The sequence below is a fragment of the Drosophila simulans genome, chromosome X, assembly GCF_016746395.2.
Source record: "Drosophila simulans strain w501 chromosome X, Prin_Dsim_3.1, whole genome shotgun sequence".
In the NCBI taxonomy this organism is placed as follows: Eukaryota; Metazoa; Arthropoda; class Insecta; order Diptera; family Drosophilidae; genus Drosophila; species Drosophila simulans.
This window is the reverse complement of record NC_052525.2, coordinates 18,396,272-18,423,624: the sequence shown is the minus strand read 5'-3', so window position 1 is coordinate 18,423,624 and position 27,353 is coordinate 18,396,272. Positions and strand designations below refer to the sequence as shown.

Here is a 27,353-nt window from a genome sequence, read left to right as displayed (position 1 = left end):
GTGCACAAGGCGAAGCGACAAAGATGCGTTTTCTTCCTCTTGGCCTGCTGTTGATTTATCCCTTCCAAAAAAGAAGCCCCCAAAAATCCAACTGAAGCAATGCACACCATGGAAATGGAGACTGGAGACAGGAGACAGGATGGGGACACGAAAATGGGGACGAAGGATACCAACTGGCAACAGGCCCAAGAAGTGGGGATTTCGATAAGCAGGCGGCTTCAACTGGATGCCAATGCTCAAGTGCCGGAATCTTGATGGTAAATATTATCATAATAAATACAAATAAAATACTGGTGCCAATGTGTCTTAGGATTCATCGCATTAATGTGGCTTAATATACGATTTAGTTTTATTTTCGTCTAGTAAATTTATAATTTAACACTTGTGAGCCCAATGATTTCCGGGCATATCGGTTATTCATAACTTAAGTGCATTAAGGTGAATGACCCCAATAAAGAACCGAACAAAAAAGCGCAACTCGCGTGAATGCATTCTCGAGTGAAAAAAAAGCACCAGCTATTTTTATAAAATTCTAACAAAAAGTTGACAAGCCCAGTTTCGCTGCCTTATGCGGCTGACGCTTACCTGCTAAAAAAAAATAAAGCTGTAATACATTAATTATAAATATGGTAAGATGGCAACAGCGAATCGCTTCCGTTTCACCGACCCGCTAATCATCGGAAAAGCAATTAAGATGATGATGATTTCCAGGTGGGGGCGAAATCGGAGATCAGGCAACTCTGGCTGCTCGGCAATTAATTCTGGCCTCCCTGGCGGGCGAATCGAATCGGATCGATTCGGTTATAGTTAATGCTAACTATATGTTTGGCCGTCACGCCTCATTAACTGCCCCCTGTCAGTAGCAATAAACAAGGGGCGGGGGGAAATCCGGGGGAATTGTAAATTTACAGCACGTAATAATAACGAAATTCTCGTTAACAACTTCCAAACAGCCAACATCATCAGTGCGCCAGAAATTAACAATTTTGTTTGCCAATCACACATCAATGAATTATCATTAACAAACCCCGCACACATACATATATATTCCGTGGGCAGGGGCAAGTGGAAAATGGGCGGGGAAAATCACAATGATAATTGAGGTTAACCCCAAAAATGCCCTTTTTCCATTCCATTCCATTCCATTTTAATAAAATAAGTCCATATATTATTCCGCATCCGTCTTGTTAATTTTCGCAATTTGAATCCCCCCCTCCAGACCCTATCTGCGCTTAATTTTAAAAATAATTTTTCATTTTCTTTTATGCTGCGCGTAATTTCCAGCCATCAAGAGCAGCCAGTAAAAAAAAATAGAGGCAGGAAAAAAGTGAAAAATGGTGACTGGAAGAGGGCGGTTAAAAAGGCTGTGAAAAGTCCTTCAGAATCGCCTTCGATGTCTGTTTTTTATGATTACATAGTATCGTCGTAGTAGCCAACCCACCCCAACCCCCCGGCAACTTCTACTTCCGCCCGAGGCCATGATAAATCGCCAAGGCAAATCAAAATTGTTTATAATTGTCATCTTTTTGTTGGCCCTACTGGCGCTTCCTACGGACATGGTGGTTCTTTCCCAGCTGCTTTTTGGTAGGGAAGTGGCCAGGCCAACTAACTCGCACCTCTCATCATCACCTGCGCCATGCTTTTTGGCTGATGGGGCGTTGGGGCTGACGACTAATGCGGCACCTTGAAATGGTTTTTATGGCCGTGGCGTGCGTTGGGCCATTTCAATTAAACGTCTGCAATGATGATGATGATTGGGGCGGGGCAATTGGGCTGGAGGAGCGGTTGGGTGGCCAAGTAGGAGCCACACAGAATAGATGGGGGTTTCCTCATCTTTTTGGTACAGTGAACAAAAAAAAAGCTCTAATAACTATTTAATTGATATTACCAACGCCAAGTACGCTTTTTATTAAGATCGCAAGGCCAGTTGCTACTTTTCATGCGGCTTCACAAAGAGAGAGAATAGAAACGTACCTGTAAAGAAGAAACAAATATATAAATTAGTATGAATTTTATATAATATATATTATCAAGATTTTTATAATGTTTCATATTTAAAGTTCAATAGAGTTTTGATTTTTCAACATTTTAACATTATTTAGCAAGTTACGCTGTTGTGTCGTGGCCATAATCACAGCCACTTTGTCACCCACCCAGTTTTGGCTCACTTCATGTGGGGTCAGAGTACAACAACACCAACCCCCCACCCCCCACACCAATAGCCCATACCCCAGCCCCATCTTTTTGGCTTAATGCAGCTGCCACACGCAAGTGGGGCATAAAAACAAAATGTTTTGCGGGGTTCTCTAACTCGAACTATAACTCCCGAATCCCGAGACCTCCATCTCCTCCTCCTTCTCTTCTCGGCTGTTTAGGAAGTTGTTTGCTTTCTTCATCAGTCCATGGCCCGCACTCCTTCTATTGCCCTGGCCGGAAATGAAGATGATGCAGCACAAAAACTATGAAATAAATAAACTACATGCCACACCAAGGTGCAGAAGAAAGGGGCGGGGCCAAAGGGGGCACACACTGCACACACACACACACATATATATTCGTATATGCATATACCAAGAAGTGTGTGCCTTCGACTCCACTCCAACCAAAAATATCGGACCCAACTCAATCCTAACAATTTGGCAAACGCAAAATCCCTTTAAAAATAAACATGGCCCGCAAGAAAATTGGAGTGAGAAGCACACGAATCCGAACTCCCAGGCTAAATGGAATCCGAGTTGGTGTGAAATCGAATGGGAGAATACACTATACTATTTTAATGTAATTTCAAAAGAAAATTAAACATTAAAGGGGCTACCTTTTCTTTTTTGCCCATAATTTTCCTGCTTTAACTCTAACTCTCTGCTAAACCTAATGCTAAAATTGCAATTTTCTGAACTGGACAATGCGAGCGAAAGGGAAAAGTCCAAAAGTTAATGTCGTTTGCCATTTTCCATGGTGGAAAGCCCTGGAGTTTCCTTTTATGCATTTTGCATGCAATTGTTTTCTTTTATGTATATTTTTTTAATTTTAATTATCTCACTTCTTACTGTAAATGGGTGTGTGTGTGTGTGTGTGTGTGTGCTCGTGCTTTTCCCTTGCTCATACATAATTAATTTCATAAAAATAATTTATTTAATTGAAGTTTCGTACGACTTTCAACAATAACAAAAGTTTAGTTTGTCTTTTGTTCAAAGCGTCAACTCGTGTTTTGTTTTTCTCTCTCTCTCTCACTCTCTCTCTCTCTCTCTCTCTCTCTCTTTTTCTTTTGTTTAAACGACGGAGCAAAAAGCAGCTGGAAAAATAGGGAGAAAAAGCGGTGAATCAAAATTTTCCAGCATTTAAGCTAATTAAAGTGAAAATTCAAGATTATACAGCTCAAAAAACATGTGCAAGTGATGTAAGGATTGATACATTTAAGTACAAACTAAATTTACTTTTTCGTTCGAAAGCACATCTCTATTTTCCCCTTGATTTTCCCCGGCACTCTGTCATCCGAAAAGTGAAAAAATTAAGTCAACTTCCAGCCAAATTGATGAGGTGCGGTACTTGGATGTGTCCCCAAGACACCCTGCCACATCTTTATCTGTGTGTTTGGGACCTGCTTGCGACACACTTGCCGCGAAGTTCCCACTTTTCACCATTAGACTTCACCCAGGCACCTTTCACCTTCCTCCTACAGTTTACAAAAACAGATGACAAGGCGGTTAAGCGCAAGCTGAACGTGCTGGATACCCTGTAGGCAAATGGATCATGAAATAGCTCAAAATATAAATTTTGTAACCATTCGCATTTGTGCATCATAAAGTGAGATAGTTGAGCATCTGAGCATACCCGCGCTACTCTCTGATCAGCGTTTATAATTAATTAGCACCTGCCCGCTTCGTTTCGCTTGCTGCCAGTAGGAAACAAAAAAAAATATTCTGAAAAAATTGGGAGTGGAAAGGAGGATGACGAGTGAATGGCAATGGGCTAAGAGTGGTGGGGCATGGGGAGGAGGCGGTGCAAAGACGGTGGCAGCAGAGAGACGCCACAAAACTGTGACCGTGTGGGCGTTCTATCTTAATGATCCGAGTGCTGCCCAGTGCTGGAAAAGCCGCCTGTAGTTCGGCTGCGCTTGTGTCGCCTCATTTTCGTGGGCAAAAGTGTCATCGAAAATTAATTGCTAAACAAATGTCTAATCTTTGGCATTTAAAAAGCGCATAAATCAAGCGCAAATCAAACACTACAAGATACACGGGCTCACACACAGATACGAACGCAGACAGTGACATTTTCAGTGACTTCAGAGGCAAGCACATGACAGTTTTTTATGTTTTCTCCATCTGTTTTTTAATTTGTTCTGTGTGTGTGTTTTTGGGTTTTTTTTGTGATTTTGCCTTTTGGTGAATGGCAAGTGACTCAATTGGGGGCAAGTGGCAGTGGAAATTAAAATGAAACAGAGAAACTGAAAAATAATTGGGAGATCTAGAGCAAAGGAGAACAAATTAAACATTTCGTGGCAAAGGGATGTGTGGAATTATAAAGGAAATGGTATTATTTCAATTAGGAAATCTCTTTATGCCAAGGGAAGTTTAATTTAATGCAAAATATAAACGACGGAAAAAAACATTCATTATAATTCGTTATATTATCTTGCAAAATAAACCATAAATGCATACATACATACATTGATGTACAATATCAAACGATGAATGTTTGAAATAATGATATTGCATAAAACTCGGTTTAAAGTCTTCCTATATTGTATAAATTTAAATATCTATATATATATATATATATATATATATATATATATATATATATATATATATATATATGTTGTAGACCTCAAAAGTTCAAAATGAAATCTGTGAGCTGCCTCCGAGTGGCCGAGTTGCCATTAGACACAAAGCTGGGAAAAGTCCTGAAACTCATTTCCTATGCTCCTTCAGCAGCAGTTCCCTTCGCCTCTTGTCCACTGCTCGCTTTTCCTTTTCCCCAGGCCTCCTTCCACACCCCTCCCCCCTTACCAGCCACCCCCTGCTCCTTTAGGACACTGCCACGCCCCCTTGTCCCCTATGACTTGCCTCGTCCTTTTGCTGGCTGGTGTGGACCATCATCCATTTATGATTTAGTCCCTTACTGCGTCCCCTGCGCCGTTCATATATCTCTGTCTCGCTTAGGTTGGTTGCATTTTTATTGCCAACTTTGTTGTTGCACAGTCAACACCTACTCCCTTTTTGCAGGGGCGTAGGTGGAATTCGCACCAGGGGGTTTATAAAAAAGAAAAAAATGTTGACTACGCCTAATCGACCTCTAATAACTGTTATCACTGTCATATGTCATTTTCAAAGCACTTCGCTTAGGGGATTGAAAACTTTAGAGATATGTACTTTTTCCGATTTATATTTTGGAAATTTCCACATATATGTTTGGTTTTATGAAAATCTTTCCCCTCTCCTACGCCCCTGTTGCTAGAACCCCTTTTATTTGGTTTTACCCCAGTGGAAGTTGCTTTTCCCTTTTATACAATTTCGTATTTTTTCTTGCACTTTAATTTTTTTGCTGCCTTTCACTTCGCACTCTTTTTGAGTGCAAAATGTAAATTTTGATGTCACTGGGAAATTCTGTGGCACTGCTTCTTCTTGCCGCTCTATAGGCCATTGACGAGGACACTGGCCAGCATGGTTAAGTTCGTTGGTCCTTGCAGCACCACTGGCTCTGGGATTCCCCTGCACTTTCTCTTCTACGATTTCATGCTTGACTCGAGTGTGAACTTCCGCTTTTCGCCATTTTTTTTCTTTCCTTTTTTATGCTTTCATCAGTTGACTTGTTCGACGCTCTTTCCTGGTTTTCCCAGCAGTTTTCCCCATTTTTCCAGTTTTTTTTTTGTTAATATTTTTGTTGCTTTGAGTCCATTGCAAAAATATTTATTTGGACAATTTTTCATTGGATTGTTGAAGAAGTTTGTTGCCTTTTTCGTTCTCCTCCTGCTAGTTTATTCGACTACGCCACGCCCCCCGCCACCCATTGCCCTCACTCTCCAATTTTCTCGCTGTGTAAATTTGCGTGCAGCTGGCGCACAATTTTAACACTTCTTGTGCAAATTTGATGCAGTTCCTTCCATAGTTAATACATAATACATATGTATGTATGTATATTTGCAAGTATATACAGTGAGTTGTGGAATTTTAAGGTGCTATTTTCGATTTGAAGTTGAAGTTCGATTTTATGGATTTATAAAGTAGTGTAGTTGTTGCATTTTTAAGATCGAAACATGTTAGGTATTTGTGTAAGTATTAACAAAAAATGACTCCAATTATGATATATTATATTTGGAATTTCCACTTGGACAGTTTGTGGCAGCCACCAGTGGGAGGTGGGTGGTTTGGGTGGCCACTCCTCAAGTGGCCCGGGTGGGTCGACGGTGTTGGCCACAATTAAACTTTACGACTGCAATTTTCAGCGATTTTTTTTCGCCGCCTCGCCATCTCGCATGCAACTTCTTCGTTTTGTTTGGGAAAAGTTTTGTAAAATTTAAAGCATTTGTTCGGGCCGTACATACATATATATTTTTTTATATTCAGCAAGCCAAGAACTTGCGGGAGCATTTGCGCTGCACCCCTCCCCCCCAAGCCGCCACTTTTTCGGGTTGTAAAAATGAACCTCTGGCGGCGACGTAGTCAACAAAAACCCAGCAGGTCGGTGGAAGAGTTATGGTTCTGGTTTTGGTGAGGGCGATGGTTCTAGTGATGGTGATGGTGATGGTGCTGGTGGATCCAAGACAAAGGGATGAGCTACGAGACAAACGGATGGAAAGTCTCTAAGTGAGTTCCCTTCGCGGAACGGGGACTTTGACGCTCTAATGGAATGCGGAAGAGTGAATGGCCACGGAATTGCGGAACGGAGTGGATCTGCTGATGCTGGAGGGCGGAATGGGAAAGGGGCCATCAAAAAGTGGAACTATTTAAGAGGGTTTTCCCTCGGCCATCCATGCATCCAAGCGGCTTAAATCTGCACAAATTAATGAGCAACGAAAAATGTAAATAGGGCCATAAAAAATGTGCACTCACACATGTATGCAAGGTAACCATATCCATTGGAATATTGTTCATCCGCCAATATCGCAGGTACATGCATACATACATATATCCCTATCGGAAAAGTATTTTAATATTAAATATAAATGTGACTGCTGAAAATACTTTTGGTGTGTGCGGTGGTGTAAAATGAGTGTTTTTCCAACACTACATCTTTAAGATCTTTAAGAGAATCACGCGGTGTTCGCCAATCCACATTGCTGTGCTTCCACATCCGCAGTTTGTCGCGCAAAAAAGGATTGGCATCTAATCCAAATTGATTGAATCATTTGCAACATCCGCTTCCAGATCCTTTTTTCTGCGCCCGCCTCCGATTTCCCTGCTCCTGGTTTTTTCTCCAACTGACGAACGAAAGAGTTTCGCTTATGCTTCCTTCTAACCCTTTTCCGGACCGGACCAACTTCTTTTTGCTTTTTGCCTTGGCTTTTCGACACTACTTCTGTTTGTCGCCCGAAGCCTAATTAGACCACAAAGTTAAAGCGAACTTTTGGGCAAAGAGATAGTAAGAGTGTGTTTTACACACTGAGAAAAATACTCATAAATCTATTCCACAACACACAAATGGTATCCAGTTCATAAATGTAGCACTTTAGGTTACACTTCTTTTACAACCCTGTCTAGGCTCTAGATACTAACTATTCTATCAACATCTTGTGTTAACTATGTTAATTACATCGATTTTTCTGTGTGCAGAATGATAGTACCTCCTTCATCTCATTGACATTTGATTACAGGGCCATGTGGCCCGTGAGACAATGAGACTTTTGTCGGTAGACCGTTAAAGGTTCTGCCTGGGACTTGTTCCTTTTGCGTCCTCCTTTCTCCACAACCTCCACTCTTCTTTCTCTGCATTCTTTTCTTCTCCGGCGGCCTCCAGACATTTGATGTTCGGTTTTGGCTCTGCGGGTGGGAGGGGGAATGCGGAGGAGGATGGTAGGTGGCTGTAAGGAGGCTGAGGAGAAGAAGGAAGCTGCGCGGTTCCAGCCTCAAATTTCAATGAGCACTGAGCCACTTAAGTGGTGAGCAAAGGTCGTTCTCCGTGGGTTACTGTCATTCGATATTTGCCCAAAAGTAAAAAGTAGCTCAGGTAGTACTGAATCCGGGTTTCTCTGCGCCGCGGCAACTGATGTGAGGGAGGCAGAAGATAAACGCACCGATAGACAGATATGTTTTATGGATGCCTACACAGGGAGAAATAAAGTCTACAACCTAGACGTTTAAGAATATAAACATACTACACCCACAATGGGTGTAGGGTTACACGGAAATTTAACTTGTTATTAATTTATTAATATTTATTAAAATTGTATTTTACTTGCAGCTAAATATTGAACAATTTTATAATTTAAATAGTTTTATATATGCAAAAGCGAAAAAGAAATATATTTGCCCCTACTGCTTGTTTTGTTTTTTTTTTTTTTCAAGTGTAAAAGCGGTTAATGAAGCATTAAGGATGTCTCAAGGAAAAATCAGGCAAAAAGGGAGAATTTCAGGGAATGGGACAGAGAAAGAGAGAGAACGAGAGAGTCGGAGAAACGGGAGAGTCGGAGTTACTTTGTCTCTGGGCCTCGCCTAGAAGCGGAAATTGCGCTAAGTGCCCCGGCACGCAAAATAAACATTGCCCACATTTGCCACTCTCAATTCTCCAATTCTCCTGCTCGCCCCTTTCTCACTTTAATAATCCCCTTCTAGTTCTCGTCTTCTCCTAGTGGTATATATAATTTTTGTTATATAACAAAAAATTTAACCTTTTTTTTATATTTTTGCGGGTGCAACACACTCTCAAGTAGTCGAAGTGAGTCAGTGCAGTTGGCAGAGGGTTTCCCACTGTGTTCCCCCATTTTTGTTTTATTTCATTTTTTTTTTTTTTTTTTTGTTTACTGGAGGTAGGGTAGCCCAGTATCGGGCAATAACCCCTTTTTGAAGGGGGCGAATAAAAAAATCAACAGCAAAAACAACAGCAAAATTGTAGCCCCATCAAACCGACCAGGGGTGCAAAAAATTATTGTCCAGAGGAAGCTGCACTCAAATGGTTTCCATGATCTTTAATGATAATGATATGATCCTTAAGCCATGTTTTTGAGCAGAAAATATAAGTTTCGAAACTTCAAAATAAATATAAAATATATGCAAAATGTTTGTAAACGATTGCAATTATCTAGAATGACAAATCTTCGAAAACTTAAAAAAAATCGTACATTTTCTAAACGGTTATGTATCGGTTTTAAATCGGTTAGGAGCAGTTTCGAAGCCGCATCCTTGGTCCAAACTCAACGGTTCCCCCGGGAAAAGTAACGTCGAACCGCAGCAATCGGGGAAAAACAGTCATAAAGCTACCCGAAAAAAGAAATCGGGCCAACAACCGCAGTTGGTTTCCCTAGTTCCCAACTGCTTCCTCGTCTTTTTGTCGCCGCGGCCGTAGTAGTTCTCCCCCATTTTGGTAGTTTCTGAAACTCCCCTTCATTTTTTTCTCCATTCTGCTCCCTGCCAAAAAGGGGAGCTCGAGTCCAAAGTCCCGGCCCGGTCCGGACCGGCTTTGATTGAAAGTACCCAGTCACAAAAGGCACTCCCGGCTAAAAGGGAAGTTGTGGGAACAGGAACGGGATTGGGATTGGGAGCGGGAGCGGTAACTGTGACTGTCACTGTGACTCGCAGTGCGATTGTGGGGCTCAAGTCATTAGGCTCGCCTTCGCCTCAACTCGCTGCTCATTCAATGCCTCCCCCTTTTGCCTTTTGTTTGACAATTTCTGCGAGGGTTCCTCGAAGAAAAAAAGGGCTCCGCAGCCCCAACCCTGAAATGAAACACAGTCATTGTGTCTTAGCCTGGCCAAAAGCTGGCATGCCAAAATAGGGGGAAATCAGTGAAAGGCTTGACGTGGAAACAGGGACATTCTCCAGGCTTTAAGTCGCAAATACCCGCAGTTTTTTAAAATCCTCTGGTCCAAATCCATTTTCTTAACTGATCGGTTAAGATGATTATTTTAGGATATGCAGAGGTTTAGAACACCACGTGATTTATTTTTTTCATTTATATATAAACACCTAATATTACTATTGTACGTCAATTTTTTGACATTTTTATTGAAACTATCTATTAATAGACTAGCAATACCTTTAAATATTTTTAGGGTACCTACTAAAATTAGCTCTACTAAAGTATCCTTTTCTTCATACAATAAGCCTCTTTCCTTTCATTTCCAAAAGGTCCTGCTTTATATTTCCTTTTGATATCTACCACTCGTTTTTATTTCGCTTTTTTCTGAGCGTTGCAAACACTGAAAGCGACCCGAAAGTCAAGTCAAGAAGGGAATTACATACAAAATATTTTATAATAAATTCCAAAATGGCAAAAGGAGCAGGCACTTGCACACACACACACACACACACACATGCAAATAGGGCGAATGGCGAAGAGCCGGGAAAATAAAGTATTGCAGAAAAACTAGTTTGCAAGCACCCCAGCCCCACCCCCTCGGATTTTCCCCTCATGTGTAACAGGAATTATGATGACATACAAGAGAAGGGGCGGCGGGTAATGCCGGGGATTGTTGGATTGCATGGCGCTATGTTTTGCCAACTTGTCTACTTAATCCTTACGTGAGGGAGTGGCTAAAAAAAAATGTTGAAAAAAACATAAAAATACGTATACAACACGGGGAATAGGGCAAAATATATAAAAAATACGTATTTTTTATACATATATTGTTTGTGGGGCGAGGGTCATTCATTTTAATATGCCACGCATGGGCGGCAGGGGTGCGGTGGGCGTTTCAGGGCGATTGCAATTGGCCCCCCAACCGAACCTCATTCAAACAGGGTGGCAACCCTAAGCGGCGTCTCTGATTATTTGCATAAATTAATTACAAAAACGTTTTGCCTCTGGCAGCGTAGGAGTTGTGTGCACACTTTTCGAAATTTGAAACCATTAGAAATGTGCATATGCTATTTAATTCAAAAAAAAAGCTTCCCAAAATTCCTACGCACATTAAACAACTTTGTAAACAACATATAACGATAACAACATTATTGAAAAACAACTATAAGCCAGCCAGCGAAATGTAATTGTGATATGATTTTAAAGTTGATAGCGAATTTTCCGAGTGTGTGGCGGATCCAATGTGCGTATCCAGCCAGGGGCGGAGTGCTGGTAACGACGGGGAGGGCGGTAAGGGCTGCGAGGCAGGGCGGGGGCGTGGCACGCACATGAGGTTCGCCAAGGTAAACTTTTTTAATTATGAAAATTAAGTGCAGCGACGACGGCTGCAGCATAAGAACGGCAAAGAGATGAAGAAGCGACACCAAATGGGGGGATGCATTCCACATGGGTGGCGAAAAGCGGAGGGGGGGGGGGGCGGACTGTAGAGTGCGGGAGGGGGGGTTCTTGCCGCACAGGGGAGTTAACTTTATGCGATTGTCGCTGGCAAACAGATGGCTGCATTAATTGGATCTGCAGATTTTTGCAATAATCCCAAAGGAAAACAGAAGAAAAAGTGGGGCTTAAATGATATCTAAGAGGTGCATTAAAATATATCCATTTTTAGAAGTTCTTCTTAATCAAATCGTATTCAAAATGAAATTTAAATGTAAGCAAACCTTTTAGTTTTATTTTTGGAAATCGAGCTAAAGGATCCTTCAATAAAGAAATATACGGCCTATTTACTTGAATGAAATCATTGATTTTTTTAAAGTGCCTCAAAATTCAAATAAAAACACCAATTTTTAGGTAAATAAATCAAAATATTCCAGTATATTAATGATCATATAAACATTGAAATGCTCTGAAAATATTAAAAGGAACTTTATGACTCCTATTCCGCTTCAGCAGTCATTTCTTGAAGCTTGTATTCATTACCATATTCACTTTAATCACTTTTCCAAATATTTATGTTTTATTATTAGACGTGAGAGCGAAGAAGTGATTTATGTCCCGAGAATTCGTTTCTTATTTTATCGCTTTACCGTTCCTGGAATGTCATTCCATCCGCTGCTGTCCTCCGTGAAGCTTTGGCTTTTGCTTTAGCTTCCAGGAAAACTAATTTCGCCAGGAGGGCCTAGAGCCCAGGAAACCAGTCCGAGTTCGAGTTCGAGTCCGAGTCTTAACTTGGGAACTGTGGCGGGGATTACCGCGCCAGTGGTAATTCATTTGGGCCATTGCCTGCGCGGATTTAACTGTTTTTCGCTTGACTCGAACGTGGTCTTAACCCACCGCCGGCCACTCCCATTCAATTTTGGCCAAAAAACCAAACATAAAAAAAAAATCACCTGAGAAAAGCACTTAAAATTCCACAGTTCTCGGCAATGAGATTGCCCCTTTGAAAAAATCACCGTCAAACGCTTAACGCATGCGCAACAAAAGGCTGCCCCAAGCTGCCCCAAGCTGCCCCCCTCCCTTAAGCCCCCCGCAGAACCCGTGACTCCTACGCCTCTGCTCCGAGAATCGGATCGTTCGGCAAAAATTGTTTTTTAAAACGCTGTAACTCATTTGAAGTTTGTGTTTTTTGCGTTGCCTTTACTTTTTACTAAGCCTAACTTTCAGCGTGCGCTGAAGCCAACTATGATCCCGAGGTGGAGGCAATATTGTCATCGTCAGTCTTGGCCGTCTCCTTCTCCTTCTCCATGTCGGATATCTGCATTGAGTAGTTTTTGTCCTGGGTGGGACATTCGAAGTGGATGTTTCTGAACATCCCATTCGCTGTTACGCGTGAGAACACAATGCGAATATAAACCACTGGACGCGGCATGAAGTGAAAGTTCTGCCAGGAGCAGGACCTCACGTTGCGGCGGTCCAGGATCATCTGCCATTCCTCGCGGTTCGTGGAAATTTCAATGAATAAGCTGTAGTTATGATCATTGCTGTCCCACAGCAACATCCTCAATGAGCCGAGATAGTAGGGTTGGCCCAAACGGACCGAGATCTCGCCGATGCCAAATGAGAGGTAAGTATATTCCGAGTCCCATTCGTTATGCATACAAGAGCCATTGATTACCATGTTGACCATGCGACTCACGGCGTCCGTCACATTGGCGCTCATTTCGATGGTGGCCGCGTTCCTCTTGGGCGCCACAAAGTGGTCAACTAAACGCGGCACCTTGGCCGTGTGCATGGCTTCCAGACTTACCACATGGAATACCCGGTTCACAGTGTTGTGGGTGCCCACCAGTCGAATGAATCTGACGGGTCGTGGTGCGAAGTACAAGTACTGCCAGGAGCAGCAGTGGTAATCGCTGTAGTCGACTACGCGCTCCCAATGCTGCTGGTCGACGGACACCTCAACGTAGTAGGAGTACGCCCGGCTGTCTCTGTCCCAGAGCAGCATGTGGATGTGATTGATTAGGCAGATCGTGCCCAATTCGACCACAATGCTCGCATCTTTGTCCGTGATGCAGTGGTGCGTATACCGTTTATCCATGTCATAGGTGGTCACATCTCCATCCAGCAGTGCGTCGCGACACTCTCCCTGGATGCAGCGCGACTGAAACATATCTGCGGCCACGTTCCTCTCCGGCCAGAGCGCCGCCCTGTAGGGCAGCGCCTTCGAAGTGCAGCGCTCGTTGATGGCATCGAGAATCTGGTCGGGATCCAGGATGCCCGAGGGACGCACCACCTGCAGAAGATCCTTGAGGTTTATCAGCGACAGGCGGACATAACTGATCAGGGACTCGTAGTCCACGTTGCTATTGAAGCGGCTCCAGTTCCACACGGCCAAGAAGATCTGTAACTCGGGGGCGAAGAAGCAGTCACGTCGTAGTACCTCCACCAGCGATTCCTTAGATAGCTTAATGAAGGTGTTGTGCCGCAGTAGGTCGCCGGCATTGCGATCCATGAACTTTAGACACACCTCGGTGAGCTCCTCCAGCTTGTAGAGACGCGCCGCGTCAAGAGTCCTGCAGACATTGTCCAAGGCCAGATACTGGCGCAAATATTTCGAGATGGCCATCTCCAGATCCTGGAATCCATACTGATTGGCCATGCCCAGCACCTCGATGGTGGAATCCGCGTCCAGTGTGGACAGCGGCAGTGTGCCCGAGTAAATGTAGCGCAGCAGCAACTTGAACGCAGCCAACGGCACCTCAAGCGGTATTTGGCGCTGTGGGCTCTCCTCCAGGCCGCACAGCAGTGCCCGGAAGTATTCGCTGCGTGCCGCGAGTACGACGCGGTGGGCGGGTAGGCGCTCCTCCTCGACGATAAACTCCACGTCCGCGTACTGTTCGTTCATGCAGAGGCGCGCCATGTCCGCCGAGAAGCGTTTGCCCAGATCGACCACGTCTGTGCCGCTGGACATCTTGTGGTGTTCTAGGCTGCTCATCCTTTTCTTCTTTGTTTGTTTTGTTGGTTTAGTTTGTTTTGTTTGTTTAGTTTGTTTCGTTTGTTTTGTTTGCTTGTTTTCCGTGCGACGGATATTTATGTGTGTGAGCAGCCAGAGGGAACAGTTCACAATTGACGTTTCGTCTCGCCTACTAGTGTTTTTGTTTTTAGTTAACTTGCTATGATTAGTTAACACTTATGATTGATTTGTTTAATAAGCAAATGAACAAAAACTTTTGGTATGAAACGTTCTTTTCTGCTTTCGAAGATCATTTACTCTCGCAAGTTGAATACCATAAAGATAGCACAATTACCAGAAATATCTGCATCTAATCTAATTGTATTAAAAATCGTATACTTTTGCAGTGTACTTCCAGCCTCTTCCATAGTTTTTTTTCCCAAGCTCCTTCTGCTTTTTTGAGACACTTTCACTTGCCACACAAATGAAATTGTATCATTAGTCGCGCGCGCGTTTTGCACGCGTTTCGCAAGCGATTACATTTCGCTCCTCGATTTTCCCCTTTTGCCAATCGAAAGCGTATTTTCCTGCACCTAAAGTTGTTGTTGTTGTTGTTGTTGTTATCATTTGTTGTTGTTCCTATTTTTTCTGCTGTTGCTGTGAAACCGGAAATTTTTGTCATTAGCTGGGAAATTTTATTTTCGCTTCGCTTCATTTTCGGCGATTTTTTCGCCATCCGCTTTTCCGAGTCTCTTTCGAGGATTTGTAAAGCGTTCTCCTGACCTTATCCTCTGAATGGTCTCCGGAAAAGAGGAAAGTCGCTGAGGAGTAGGAGTTTGGACTACAGTTCGCCTTCCTCAGGTTGGGAGTACCGTAGCTACCCTCTAATCTTACAAGACATACAATTGGTTATTGTAGTTAAAATAGTTAAAATATTTTGTGATCCCAAATGTTATATTTAGGGAAATATTATTCAGTTATAAGTTGAATAAATATTTGAATAATAATAGCGATATAAGTTTTTAAAATATAATTGCAATGTTTTCGAACTGATGTTCTTAATTACAGGGTATATTCGCCATATAAGATTCTCTATGCGACCGTTTTTTCTGTCTTTATATCATTTTTCTTTTGGCAGTTTTCGGGCTTTTCCCACATTTTTTTTTTTTTTTGCTCGCCTCACAATTTTTATCGAGCTATGCGAATTTTCGCTAGTCGCCTTCGTCCTGTGGAACTGCCACGCCCCCGTCCAAGCCCGCCGCCCCTCGTTTCTGGCTGTTGCTTTATCATTTTTCTTCGTCTGGTTTCCCCCTCACCGCACCGCACCGCACCACACCCCCGCCCTGCTCCTCTGTTGCCATATCTCTCGCTTTATATTTGGACAAGCTTAGTTTTTGGGTTCGAAGGCGACTTGCACTGCCAGCGACATATATTCAACCAAAAAAAAAAAACTCTTCAAAAAAATATAAAAAAGAGGAAGTGGGTGGGCGGGCGGTGGGTGGGTAGTGTGCAATACATTCGCATTTTGTATCATTCGGTGTGTGTGTGTGTGTGTTTGTGTGTGTGTTTGTGCGAGTGTGAGGGGACAAATGATAAATGAATTTGTGATAAATGAAGCATGTGGCCAAAAGTTGAAAATACTTTTTACACACAGTTTTGGAATCCGTTTGCCCGAGAACGGTTGCGGGAGGGGGGTGGGGAATTGGGGGCGTGGCAGGGGCAGGGGCGGCGGTGGCTTCTTGTGGGCGGTTGCCAGTGGCCAAATGTCTATCGAATTATGAATGGAAAGGCGCTTATTGCCAGTTCAGATATCACAAGTCCGACAGTTTTGGACAAAGAGCCGCTTCATTAACATTGGCTTTTCACCAACCACCCCCTCCTCACCCACACAACCACTTTTACCTGTTTTCCAGCCCACTTTTCGCCCACCTCCCACTTTTGGCTGGCCTTTATTTTGTTATGCAAACTTTCCTGGCACTTTTCAACTAATGAAAGGGCAGATCTTTGGGTTCTGCAACTGATGGGCATGATTTGCCGTTCGATTTGTGAGCAGGGCACTTGGTGGAGGGCAATGGGAAAATAATAATATTATGATAATTTGATACAGGTCAAATGTGAATATCCAATTAAGAGCGGCAGGCTGATTAAAATGTTCAGAACTGCTACATATCAAATGTTACGTTTCAATTGAATATATGTAAATGTGCTGCCAAAGACCCATTTAAGTTAGTTTAATTTTGAATACTGAGCACTGTTTTTTTTTCAGTGCTATTTCCAGTCTAGTGCCAGCTTCTTCGTCGTTTTCTTTGAGAAAGTAGCCAAACAAGTGAATCATGGGAGGAGCGAGCACAAGGTGTGGGTGTGGAAATGGGGCACTGTGAGTGGGGGGCCAGAAGTGGAGCGATTACTTTTGAATAGTTTAACAGCTGTTCCAAGTGACTGTGCAGCGGAGGATGCAGTAAAATAAATGGTCAAGTAATTGGGAATCGAGATTGGTTCGGGGATTAAGTTGAAAATGAGTGGCTATTTTTCACGCCGAGTTAATGTGGCTCTGGAGCTGCTCGAAAATGCATTCTCATGGCAAGACTAGGGTATAAAACAAGTATATATACGATATATATATATATTAGGTTTTAGTAACAGTCATTGTTAAATTCACCAGCTTTATTTGCAACATATTAACTATAGCTAACACTTGAAATACTAGTTTCATCTTGCCAAATGTGTTTCTCTTCCTCGAAAATACACATACATACAATCTTGGCGATTTTCCAGCCAACTTCCCACTTGATCCATGTGCTGCGTCCACACCTCAATCCAATGCCATCCCGTGCCCGATCACCAGAGACTCTATTTCGAGTCCAGAGAATGACTAGACAGGCGGGGGTCTGAAGGTGCCCCATTGCCCATTGTTTCGATGGTCAGCTTGTGTGTTGCCATGTAAATCAATGCATTATTTTCCCACGTCGTTTTAACAAAAAAGCCAAAACTCATTTATCAGAGGCGGCATTTCGACAACAGAAACAAAAAAAAAAATCGGCGGCCCACACACAACAACAACAACAACAACAACAGCAAGAACAACAATATCGAACAAGAAATGAGCAGCATCATCATTTATATAGCCCATAACCATTGCCCATATAAGTCGGCATTCGGAATTGTGTGTGCCTGGGTAAACAATCGTATGCTGATGATTATATAGTGTGATGCCCATTATCGCATCAAATCGAATTCAATCGGAATAAAACCAAGAGTTTGGTATAAAACCAAGAAGTTGGTAGTTAAAGATATACGCATGGGCCATACATACATATTTATCTCGATTATAACATTCCTTTCGCAGTCCTGTAGCTATATTCGATTTGTGCATTTTATTGATATTGCTATAACCTTTAGTATAACCTTTAGTATGGCACATAATTAGTGTGCCCAACCCCAACTACAATCCCCAGCGTATGCGGTATTCCCCAAGTTCGCTATTCGAATTCTTCGATTTGCTTGCCGCTTTTATCGTGGACAACAGACATTTAATTTATGGCCAACATTTAATTGCGAAAACTCAGCTTGTTTGTGTCGGGTTTTCCAGGGCGTTATCCAAACGCATAGATACGCACACCCCCATCCATCTCGGAGCACATATATTCTCGGCTATATACATATAAATCTATATATATATTTCAAATAATGACCACAAAACTGTCATTAGACACGGCGCATAAACAGTTGAAACAACAAAACGGGCCAGGAAAAACAAAACAAAGCACAGAAAAAAAGCAACGAAAATTAAAGTGGATGGCAAACAGAGCGCATCGATGGCATTGAATAATAATATTTCACCGCTTCGCCAACTCCTTGGGAGCAATATATGAATACTATGCCATATAGCCATATAGCCATATAACCATATAGATATAGCCCCATCCATATCCATACAATCCTCGGTTGCTGCTGCTGCTTCTTCTTCCTGCTCGTCGCCGCTGTTTGTTCATAATTTGTTTGTATGGAGTGTTTGCTGCTGGCCTGCCGGGTTTACTTTTTATGTTTTGAGCAGTGAGCTCTGTGCATATTCCATTGATTTAATTGATTCCAAACAGCAAGAGAAACAACAACAAGAAGAGGAGAAAAAATTCAAATCACGAAAGTGTTAAGAAATCGAGCGAACGAAGCCAGAAGACTCTTGGTATCGGCACCCTTCCTGCCGTCTCTTTCTCTCTGCCTACGCGACCTATCTGCACAAGCCCTGCGTCTCTTTCTGTTTAAACAGGTTCTGTCAGCGAACTGTGAAGAATTCTTTTTTTCGTGCACCGCAAAAAAGAATTGCATTTCTTTCCTTTAGGAAGTTATACTTTAAGTATTTGGGAATTTCTCTTGATCTCTCTTCCCTTTATGTATTATTATATGGTATTATTATCAATATTATGGTATTAATACATCTACTATCATTTTATTTTACAAACAACGTACCCAAAGTTTCGACGAGTGTACCAGTTTTGTGTTTTTTTTTTCCTTTTTTGAACCTGCGTGTCCAAGAGTCAACATTCCTACTCCCTAAATCGCTCCCTCTCGCTCTGACTCTGTTTAAAGTGGAAACCTGTTTTCTCAATAATAAAAACTAATTTATTTACTAGTTGTAGGTACAAAGAACAACAGCAACAACAACAACGAGAAAACGACTGAGAAACATACGCCGAAAACCATGGGGACAAACTGAAAGAGCGAAAGGGAAAGAAGGAAGAAAAGGTTTTCGAGCGTTGGGGAAAAAACTGCGTGTGTGGCTAATCAGAATCAAATTGATTTAAATTTGAATGGTTCGACGGGCAAAGTGCGAGGAATCCAAAAAAAAAAAAACAAAAAAAAAGCAGGTGAGCGGGGGATTTAAGTGAGAAAAGAAGCGATAAGTTGTTCCCAACTTAAGTGAAGTTTACTCTGCCCTCCGCTGCTTATCTGTAATTTCTGATTTCTTGACCATTTGGAATAGGAAAACCTTTTTTTCGGGTTGCCTTTCTGAAAGTCACGCAAAAGTTCATTCAGGCGGAAGAAATATGCATGGCATACAGTTAAATAATCTATAGATTTTTAGTAATATATCCTGGGTATTATCAATAGATTGGGAGTTACACTTAAAAAAAAAAAATGACTGACAGATCTATGTAATCAGCGTTAACACCTTTTCTTTCCGCCCTGATGCAAATTACAATCAACTTCAATCTATTGGAATTTTCTTCTCTAACTAGACAAACACCGAGGAATCACAGGTGAGCGCTAATTGTAGTGGCAAATATTTGTCGATCGAGTTGTGCAGGAGAGAGAAAAGCCGAAAATGAAAACCCAAACGAGGACGAGGGAAAATCGACGGAGAATTCGAGCGGAGGGAAATTCTCAAAGAGTTTGCAGCTGCAATTGTTGTTTTTCCTCCTGTTTGTTGTTTGTTCGAAAATTGCAGGCAGCGAAAAGTATTTAGAGGAAGAAAACTGAAACTGAAGCCAAAGCCGAAGCCGAAGCTGGGCAAAGAACAATACCCGAAATACGAAGAAAGTATCTTAAAGATAGCAAACTGCACGAAAGCCAAACAAAAGCAGCGGAAGTAAACGGACGGCGGGGGGTTGGGGCATAAGATATAAGGTGGCTGGTGCAAAGTATCTACAAGTCGAAAGCGCAAAGTTTTGCGCTCACTTTTGACACAGTCGACAAGACAAGATACACACGGGCCGAAATAGATACAGATACGGATGAGTCAGAGGATAGTAGACGCAGTGGCAGTAGTAGCACTCGGATACTCGGATGGTCAACAGTGGATACTAGCTAAATAATAAATAGAGTGGATGAGCTGAGTACTAGTTCGCCCGGTTGACAACAGGTGGCTTCACCCCACTTCCACTTACCTGTCTGTTTATGTTTTACGCTCTCCAGTTGTTGTTCTTCTGCTCGCCGATGTTGCCGTTCAATTACACCGACCTTCCACTTTTGTTTTTCCACCTGGTCCTGCAGTCCCGAAAACTCTGGACTCTGTGCATCCACCAGATGCCCCCAAGTTACCAAATTTATGCTGCAAAAGATCGCAGGGGTAAGTGAGTGGTAAGTTGGGCCATTGCAAATTTCGAATTATAAACAATAATAGGCGGGCGGAAATTGGCAAACACTATTTGGGTTTGCTATGCGCAGAACCTTCAGCTACGTAATCAGATTTCACGATGAATAAAATGCACATTTGATGTTAATTGACATCTTTCCATGCCCTTAAGCAGCTAAGTGTAAAATATTCCACACTTAATTGGAATCAAATCAAATTAAATTCAAATCAAATTGCTTTGCAAATTAGGTAATTAAAATTTCAAATATTTAACTAAATTCCTTACAATAACCACTCGATTTGTGTAGGCAACCAAATTATTTTGACAGCCAATCTCGTTTGCCAAATGATTCACGCGCCCATGAATATTTATCATATTTCTTTCTTCTTCACTTTAAAACTTCAGAAATTAACACTTTTTGTGAAGGAGAATCCAGTTTGGCTACGGCCTAGAATTTTAATTCTATTCAAAACTAACAACTTTCTGAGTCAGCAGACGACCACAAGCCGAGATTTATACACGACAAGAGGATACCACTTTTTGCTGGCCCTTTAATACCATTTTTTGTATAGCCATCCTTTCATGCCTTTTTTTTTTTTTTTGCTGGGCCCAAAGCCTTTTCATTCCTGAACCATGACCCCAGGCTAAACCTTTCTTGGTCCAACCGTTGCAAACTTGCTTCAAGTTCAATTTTCTTTTGTTCTATCGAAAAGCAAATAAAAAAGCCGATTTACTAAATAAAGTTGAATGCGCCAGCCAAAAAAGAAGATCAAACTTTTGCTAGTCTTGGCAGAAAAGTAGTATTCATTGCGAAAAAAATTAAGTGAAAATAAGAATGCAGCTAAACGAACTATCTGGTACCCATCTACAGCATTGAATGGTATATGAGTAAAAGATACATTTATTTAAATGCGCTCTGAAACTTGTTTTTGTGAACTTCTAGTTTCAATAATAACTGAAACGGTCTAATTTTATAAATCCCAATAGTAACAATGATACTAGAGTTATGATATTTTTCTCAATTGAATTTCATTCAGTGAATGTATTTAATTTATTTGTTATCTTTTATACTCAGAAGACTTTTTGATACCCAGTGCAGTAAGTTCCCAACTGGAAAAATCGGCCGAATACGGCGTGAGATACTCAATCGGATTAAAATGCATTCGAGTAGCAATGACACTGACACGCCTCCTCGCCCCTTGTCGCCCCAAAAAAACAAATAAGAAAAAAGCAAAATACGCAAAAAAAAAAGAAAAAAAGAGAAAAACCAAAAGAAAAGATACGAAATGGCACGGCGGCGGCAACTTAAACTGTGGCAAAAGTTATTGTAACTTGTGCCCGCCGGCAAGGCAAGGCCAATCGAGGGGCGGGGAATTCCGGGGGCGGGGTTGGATAGGGGGTCACGCAGATGCGGGGGTGGGGCAGAACTGATACTGTGACCGAGGCGCCACGCGCCTACTTGCCACGCATTTCCTTCCACATTCCCGCCCGAAATCTTTTGGCTCTTTTTTCTTTTTTTTTTTTTTGGTGACCTCAATCTTTAGTTCAATGCGTGACCAAGGGGGGGCGCGTTGGTGAAGGGGCGTCCAGAGACGCGGAATCTTGCCAACTGTGACTTTCTTATACAACAACGACAACTTTTGACTGTTTTACAGGACAAATATATGTAGGAAAAAAAAACAGGGAAAACATTTTGGAAACCGAATAAATGAGCACGCTTGCAGATTGAATCTTTAGCTGACAGCTCAGAGGTGTGTAATGATACTTACGAACAATTTGAAATATTGCCACAATTTGAAAACCATGCTTAAGTATCTTTCAACTTAAATCTAAGCTAATACATACCAACAGTATGACGACTATGAAATGATTACACACTTTATAAGAAATTATTTATAGTTTCGGAGAGGAACACAGGGAAAACCCTACAGAATTCAAAAATTTCGCTTGGCTAACAAACGGCCTACAAATTGTATAATCCCGACTTATAGAGTATAAGCCCTGAGCGCAAAGTCCAGAAGAACGTAAGGCACTTTTTACTTTATTCCTGAGGAAGTCGCTGGTATGGGGATTCGCTTACAAAGATGCTTTTTAAATGATTAAACGCTCCGAATTGCCGAATTTCTCTTGTCTTTTTGGCCAGGGCCAAGTTCTTTTGCTTTTTGTTCGCTGCCCTTTTCCGCTGCTGTTCTGTATTTCATTCTTATATTTTTTTTTTGATTTTTTTTGCTGAGATATCACATGGAATGACATTAAGTCGGGCGAAAAATCACGCAGCTCCCTGCTCATTAACATTTACCATTTGGACAAATCGATATGGGTTTTGATGTGATTTTTTTGCATTTTAATGCGAGCAGCATAAAATTAAAATCGCTTTGTGAAAAAAAAAAAACGTTTAATATGGAAACAAGCGGGCAATGCAAAGAAATCAAATGATAAGGCAAGATGAAAGAACTTTGATTCGATTCCATTTGATTGAACCGAGTTGCGCAAAGCTTCTTTCTATGGCCTCAGTTTAATTGCTTATTGTACATTTAATTGAAATAAATTCATTATTTTATAGATTCACTGGCAGATTGTTTAGAAATCTAATTAAAATGCTCGCATTTGTTGAACTCAGCAAAATCTCAGACAATTGAAAGAGAATCTGCTAATCCTTGCTTTGTGTTTAACTAACCTAACTTCGTTTTAAGCAGCTCATTCCAAAAACCATTTAAAGACCCTATTTTTAATGCGTTTCCAGTTTATCAAGCATTTTACTCCCTGCATTTTCCCGTTCAAAGAGCAGAGCATTTTGGGGAAACTTTGAGAATTCACACGCAGTCAAGGGAAAAAGACTTCTCTGTCCGCATGTCATATCAAAATTAAAAATTATTTCTTCGAAAGATAATTCCGACTGACATTTGCTGCTGGCCCCGGCAATTCAGGCATCCAAAACGTTGCAAACTTGCTGACATGAAGTCATCAACGTGGTCGAAGGAGTGGAAATTGTTGGCCAGGTCAAGTGGTTGACCGTGAATGAGCGAAAAAAAAATAAAGAAAGAAATTGGAAAATATAAGAATGGAAATGGGCAGACAATTGTCATATGAGCAGGAGCATGACAAAACTGTTTTCCACTTTTTTTTTTTCTCCGCTTTTCTCCAGCGAAGCGCGCAGAGAAAAACTTTGCCACACACACAAAACACAAAGCAATTTGTCGATTATCAAAAGGGTGGAGGGAAATTCTAAAGCGGGGTAGGGGAGCGAGGGGAGGGTGTTTGTCCGGTTAGTCAGAATTTTTTTTTTCTTTTTTTTTTTTTTTTGTTCAGACGTTTATCAGCCGAAAGCAATCAAAGTCAAGTTACCATGGGCGGCCGGCGTTTTCCCCCCTCACCCGCTCACAGAAAAGACACTTTTCCCCAGATCTGTGCACAGATTGAAAAATCATTTGGAAATTTAATATCTTCAAAGAGTTGAGCCTTTTTTCGCTCAATTAAAACGGCAACTTCTAGGGAAACTACGAACAGCAGGAAAAAAAACTAAATAAATAGAAGGGAACAAGTTTTTATTTAGTGTAAGCAGTTCTCCGATGGCAAAGAATAAATAAAAGCCGTCTTGGAAAAGCCACAAAGCCCATTACTGCCAAGAAACTAAAAACCTAGAAAAATATGGGCAAAATAGCAAAGGACTTGGAAATCATGATTACTGAATGAAGTCTACGGAAATGTAAGAATATAATATTCCGATTTTCGATTTATCGGATAATTGAAAGTCTTTCATTACCAATATCCAGTGCGTAGGCCATAGCTTTTATTTTGATTTTCCTGCTGGTGAAAGAAAATCAAATGTGCTTCAATGTTGCTGAAAAGTGAAATCCAAGAGAGCAGCAACATTTCTTTATTTCAATTTATTTTACTTTTCCTAGCGTTTTCGTCTCTATTTTCCGTTTATTTTCATTTGTCGCACGCGGCGACTGCAATAAAAGTTTAATAAATATAACCTTAAACGGAAGACACCGCACCACACCAAGCAAATAAACAAACAAACAACAAAAAAGCTTAAGAAAAACAGCACAAAATCATAAGGCAACGAATAAAAAAATTCAAATAACAATAAACAATAAACGAGAAAGAAACAAGAAACTTCAGCTGAGGCCCACGGCAATTTAAAGGCAAAAGCGAGCTGAAGATACTTCCGAAACTTAATTAATATCTCAAAAATTCGCTGTAAGCGGGCCAAAACTCAACGAATTCATACCACAAATGGTTAAATCTGGCTCTTTAATCCCCGATCTCTAAGCGGTACTATCTGTCCCATATCTCTGCTTCGATTTCCCTGTTCTCAACTATCCATCCATTCAGCATCCCAACTTCATTTGGCTCGTTTGCCACATATGGTTTTTCTTTTATTCCGTTTCTGATGCGGATTCCCCTTTTGTTTTTATAGCCTGGCTAGGTTCACATAATTCTTGGCCCTCTTTTAATTCCCTATTACAGTTAATGGCGATGTTAACTTGCTTTTTGTGCTTTGCCTGATTTATTCGGGCATCTAAAAAATGTCGTGTACAATTTTTCAACTTTGCTTTCCGCTGCCCCAATTCCTTGTGCTTCTTTCTTTCACATTATTTCGTGGAAGAAGTGCAGTTTCTATCTTAATTTGGGAAAATGCATCTGTTACTTGAAATCAACTTGAGGGATTGCTACAAAAGTGACGTAATGTATCTGAACAACAAAGTATCAATAACTAGTTCGTTGTTTTTTTGTTAAGCCAGAAGCTTATAATTTTAGCTAAAACACAGAATAACTATTTTGATTGTATTTTCTCTCGGCTCTGTTAATTTTTAATGGCATTATTTTTAGGTCTGTTTCCCAGTCCCTTGGAATTTTGGGCTTAGTTTCTCCGGGGACTTATTGATCTGCAGCTAAAATAGACCGCAAAAATTTAAATTTTTATTTAGATTCAACTTAATTGGCACTCGAATTGGCTGCCGCTCATTAGCCCCCAGAAAACACATTGCATGGCACTTAACAATGTCGCCATCCTCCCCTCTCCCGTCCCCTGCCACTACCCCTGTTTTCCCCAATGGTCCCCCATTCAACCCCCCACCCCTCCCTTCCCTAAGGCCATTAAAATGTCATGCACTTGGCGCGCTAGAAACTAAAACCAAAACCACGGTCCAAGTTGACTAAATCGAATTTTATGGGAGCGAAAATGGCTATTTAAACATTTAAATAAAACCAAAAACTGTAGATTGGCTTTGGGTATTTATCGTTGTTTTAATTTGGAGTCTCACATTAATTTTAATAAGTTGTAGACTGAATACACCACTAATGCTTTTTAAACTAAAGAACACGGCTAAATAGCCCGAAACACAAGTGTTTTTTTGTATAATGAACTTTCTTTAAGAAATGTCTAAAACTAATAGAAAACTTTAAAGTAATAACTAATATTCTTTAAAGGTCAAATTATATAAATTTATAACACTTATGCTTACGTAAAATCTAAGATTTGAACAGTTAGCCTTTTTTGAATCGACTTTTCAAAGTTGGGTCTTTAAAACCGAAGAATTTTCAACGCTGCAAGTACGAGGTGCGAGAGGGACAGCATAAACGAAAGATGTAGGGTTTTGTTAGGAAGAAACCACAAAAGAGGCACCGATATTGTAATGCGAAATGCATAATAAAGAGGAGGCCAAAGAGAGAGGGAGAGGATCTGATCCGCAGATCCTCTCGAAAGAGAGACGATCTCCCGTCTCGTTCTCTCTCGCGCAAAATGCAAGTGAATGGTGCAACAACAATTTCAATTTTACCGTATTCTCCTTCTGCGCTTCTTGTGCTCACCTTTCTTCCTCCTTTTGGTGTCCGTGTGTGCGTTTGTTCTGCTGTTTAAATTTTTCGGTAAATTTGCAACTTTTGTTTTGTTTCTCGTATTTCTCTCACTTTTTGGCACTGGATTTTAATTCGCAACTTTATCTCCTTGATTTCTTGCACTCACTGATTCGTTGGAATTTTTCGTATTCGTTTTGGGGCACAGTAAAAAAAATTTGGTTAATTTTGCAATGCTACATATAGTTTATGCCTTGTTTTGGTTGTTATTACTTTCGCACCGAAGAACGGGTGGTCAAAAACCGAAAAGAAATTAAAATTGCGCTGGCGAAACGAATTCGATTTTGGTTATTACGAATGACGAAAAGGCAATTGCAGGCGACGAGGAGAAGAAGAAGCTGAAGCAGAAAATAAGGAACCGGTTTATTCTTTTTTCGTTTTCTTTTACTTTTTTGTATTTGTTAACAATTTCTCCGTGGCTCAAATGCACACACACACCGACGCAGCGCAGCAACAATAATATCGAGACACACACAGACAAGCACGCGCGCAACGAAAGGCCGAAAAGCCGAGTTCCGAAATGGTAAATTCCTTCCCGAGTTTATCCCGTGTTTTCCCGTATTTTCTCCGACGAACGCCTGTGGAAACGTCCCCTGCGAAGTCCAAATTCGATTTGAATCGCGAGCGAAACACCATTTGTACGGCAACTTCACTTTTCGTGTCGAGCGTGTTGCGTGCGACGTCGCTGTTCGCGTCGAACTCGTTGGTGCGAGCCGGACGGGTTCATGTTCGAATCGGGCAGGTTCGGGCTCGATTCGAACTCAAGGTCCAAAAATTATCTTGGTAACGAAATCTCCTAACATTTCGTTTTTAAGCGTGTTTACCACATTTTATTAGACAATTTTTTGTTAATATATAAAGTTAATTTGTAAGTTCTTGAAATCATTCCTTTATTTCTTAAATAATATTTACTAATTTACTAATGCTACTATTTGTACATTAAAATATCAAAGTTGCGCGTTCGAGCTGCCAGTGTGGACCGTGTTCGAAGCACATAGAGGAAAAGTAAAGAAGTTTTAAGGGAAAAGTCGAATAAACCGAAATAAACTGAACGAAACTGAACGGAAAAC

The 27,353-nt window shown here is 41.3% G+C and overlaps 2 protein-coding genes across 3 annotated transcripts in view; both read right to left on the bottom strand.

The window, feature by feature from the left end:
* LOC6740219 (midnolin homolog) overlaps positions 1-26,930 on the bottom strand; it is an 86,802-nt gene extending 59,872 nt beyond the window's left edge. The window contains exons 1-2 of one of the 2 annotated variants that reach the window (XM_039298045.2): positions 26,239-26,930; positions 20,230-20,393 (exon numbers count right to left, since the gene is read on the bottom strand). The gene's annotated coding sequence lies outside the window, so the exon portion shown is untranslated. The remainder of the gene's footprint in view (positions 1-20,229; positions 20,394-26,238) is intronic. The other variant, XR_005544691.1, reaches the window with a different exon arrangement.
* On the bottom strand, positions 12,551-14,587 carry LOC27207269 (BTB/POZ domain-containing protein 9-like). The gene has a single exon (XM_039298046.2). The coding sequence runs from the start codon at positions 14,384-14,386 to the stop codon at positions 12,632-12,634; it is 1,755 nt and encodes a 584-aa protein (XP_039153980.1). The 5' UTR covers positions 14,387-14,587; the 3' UTR covers positions 12,551-12,631.
* Positions 26,931-27,353: the final 423 nt, after the last annotated feature.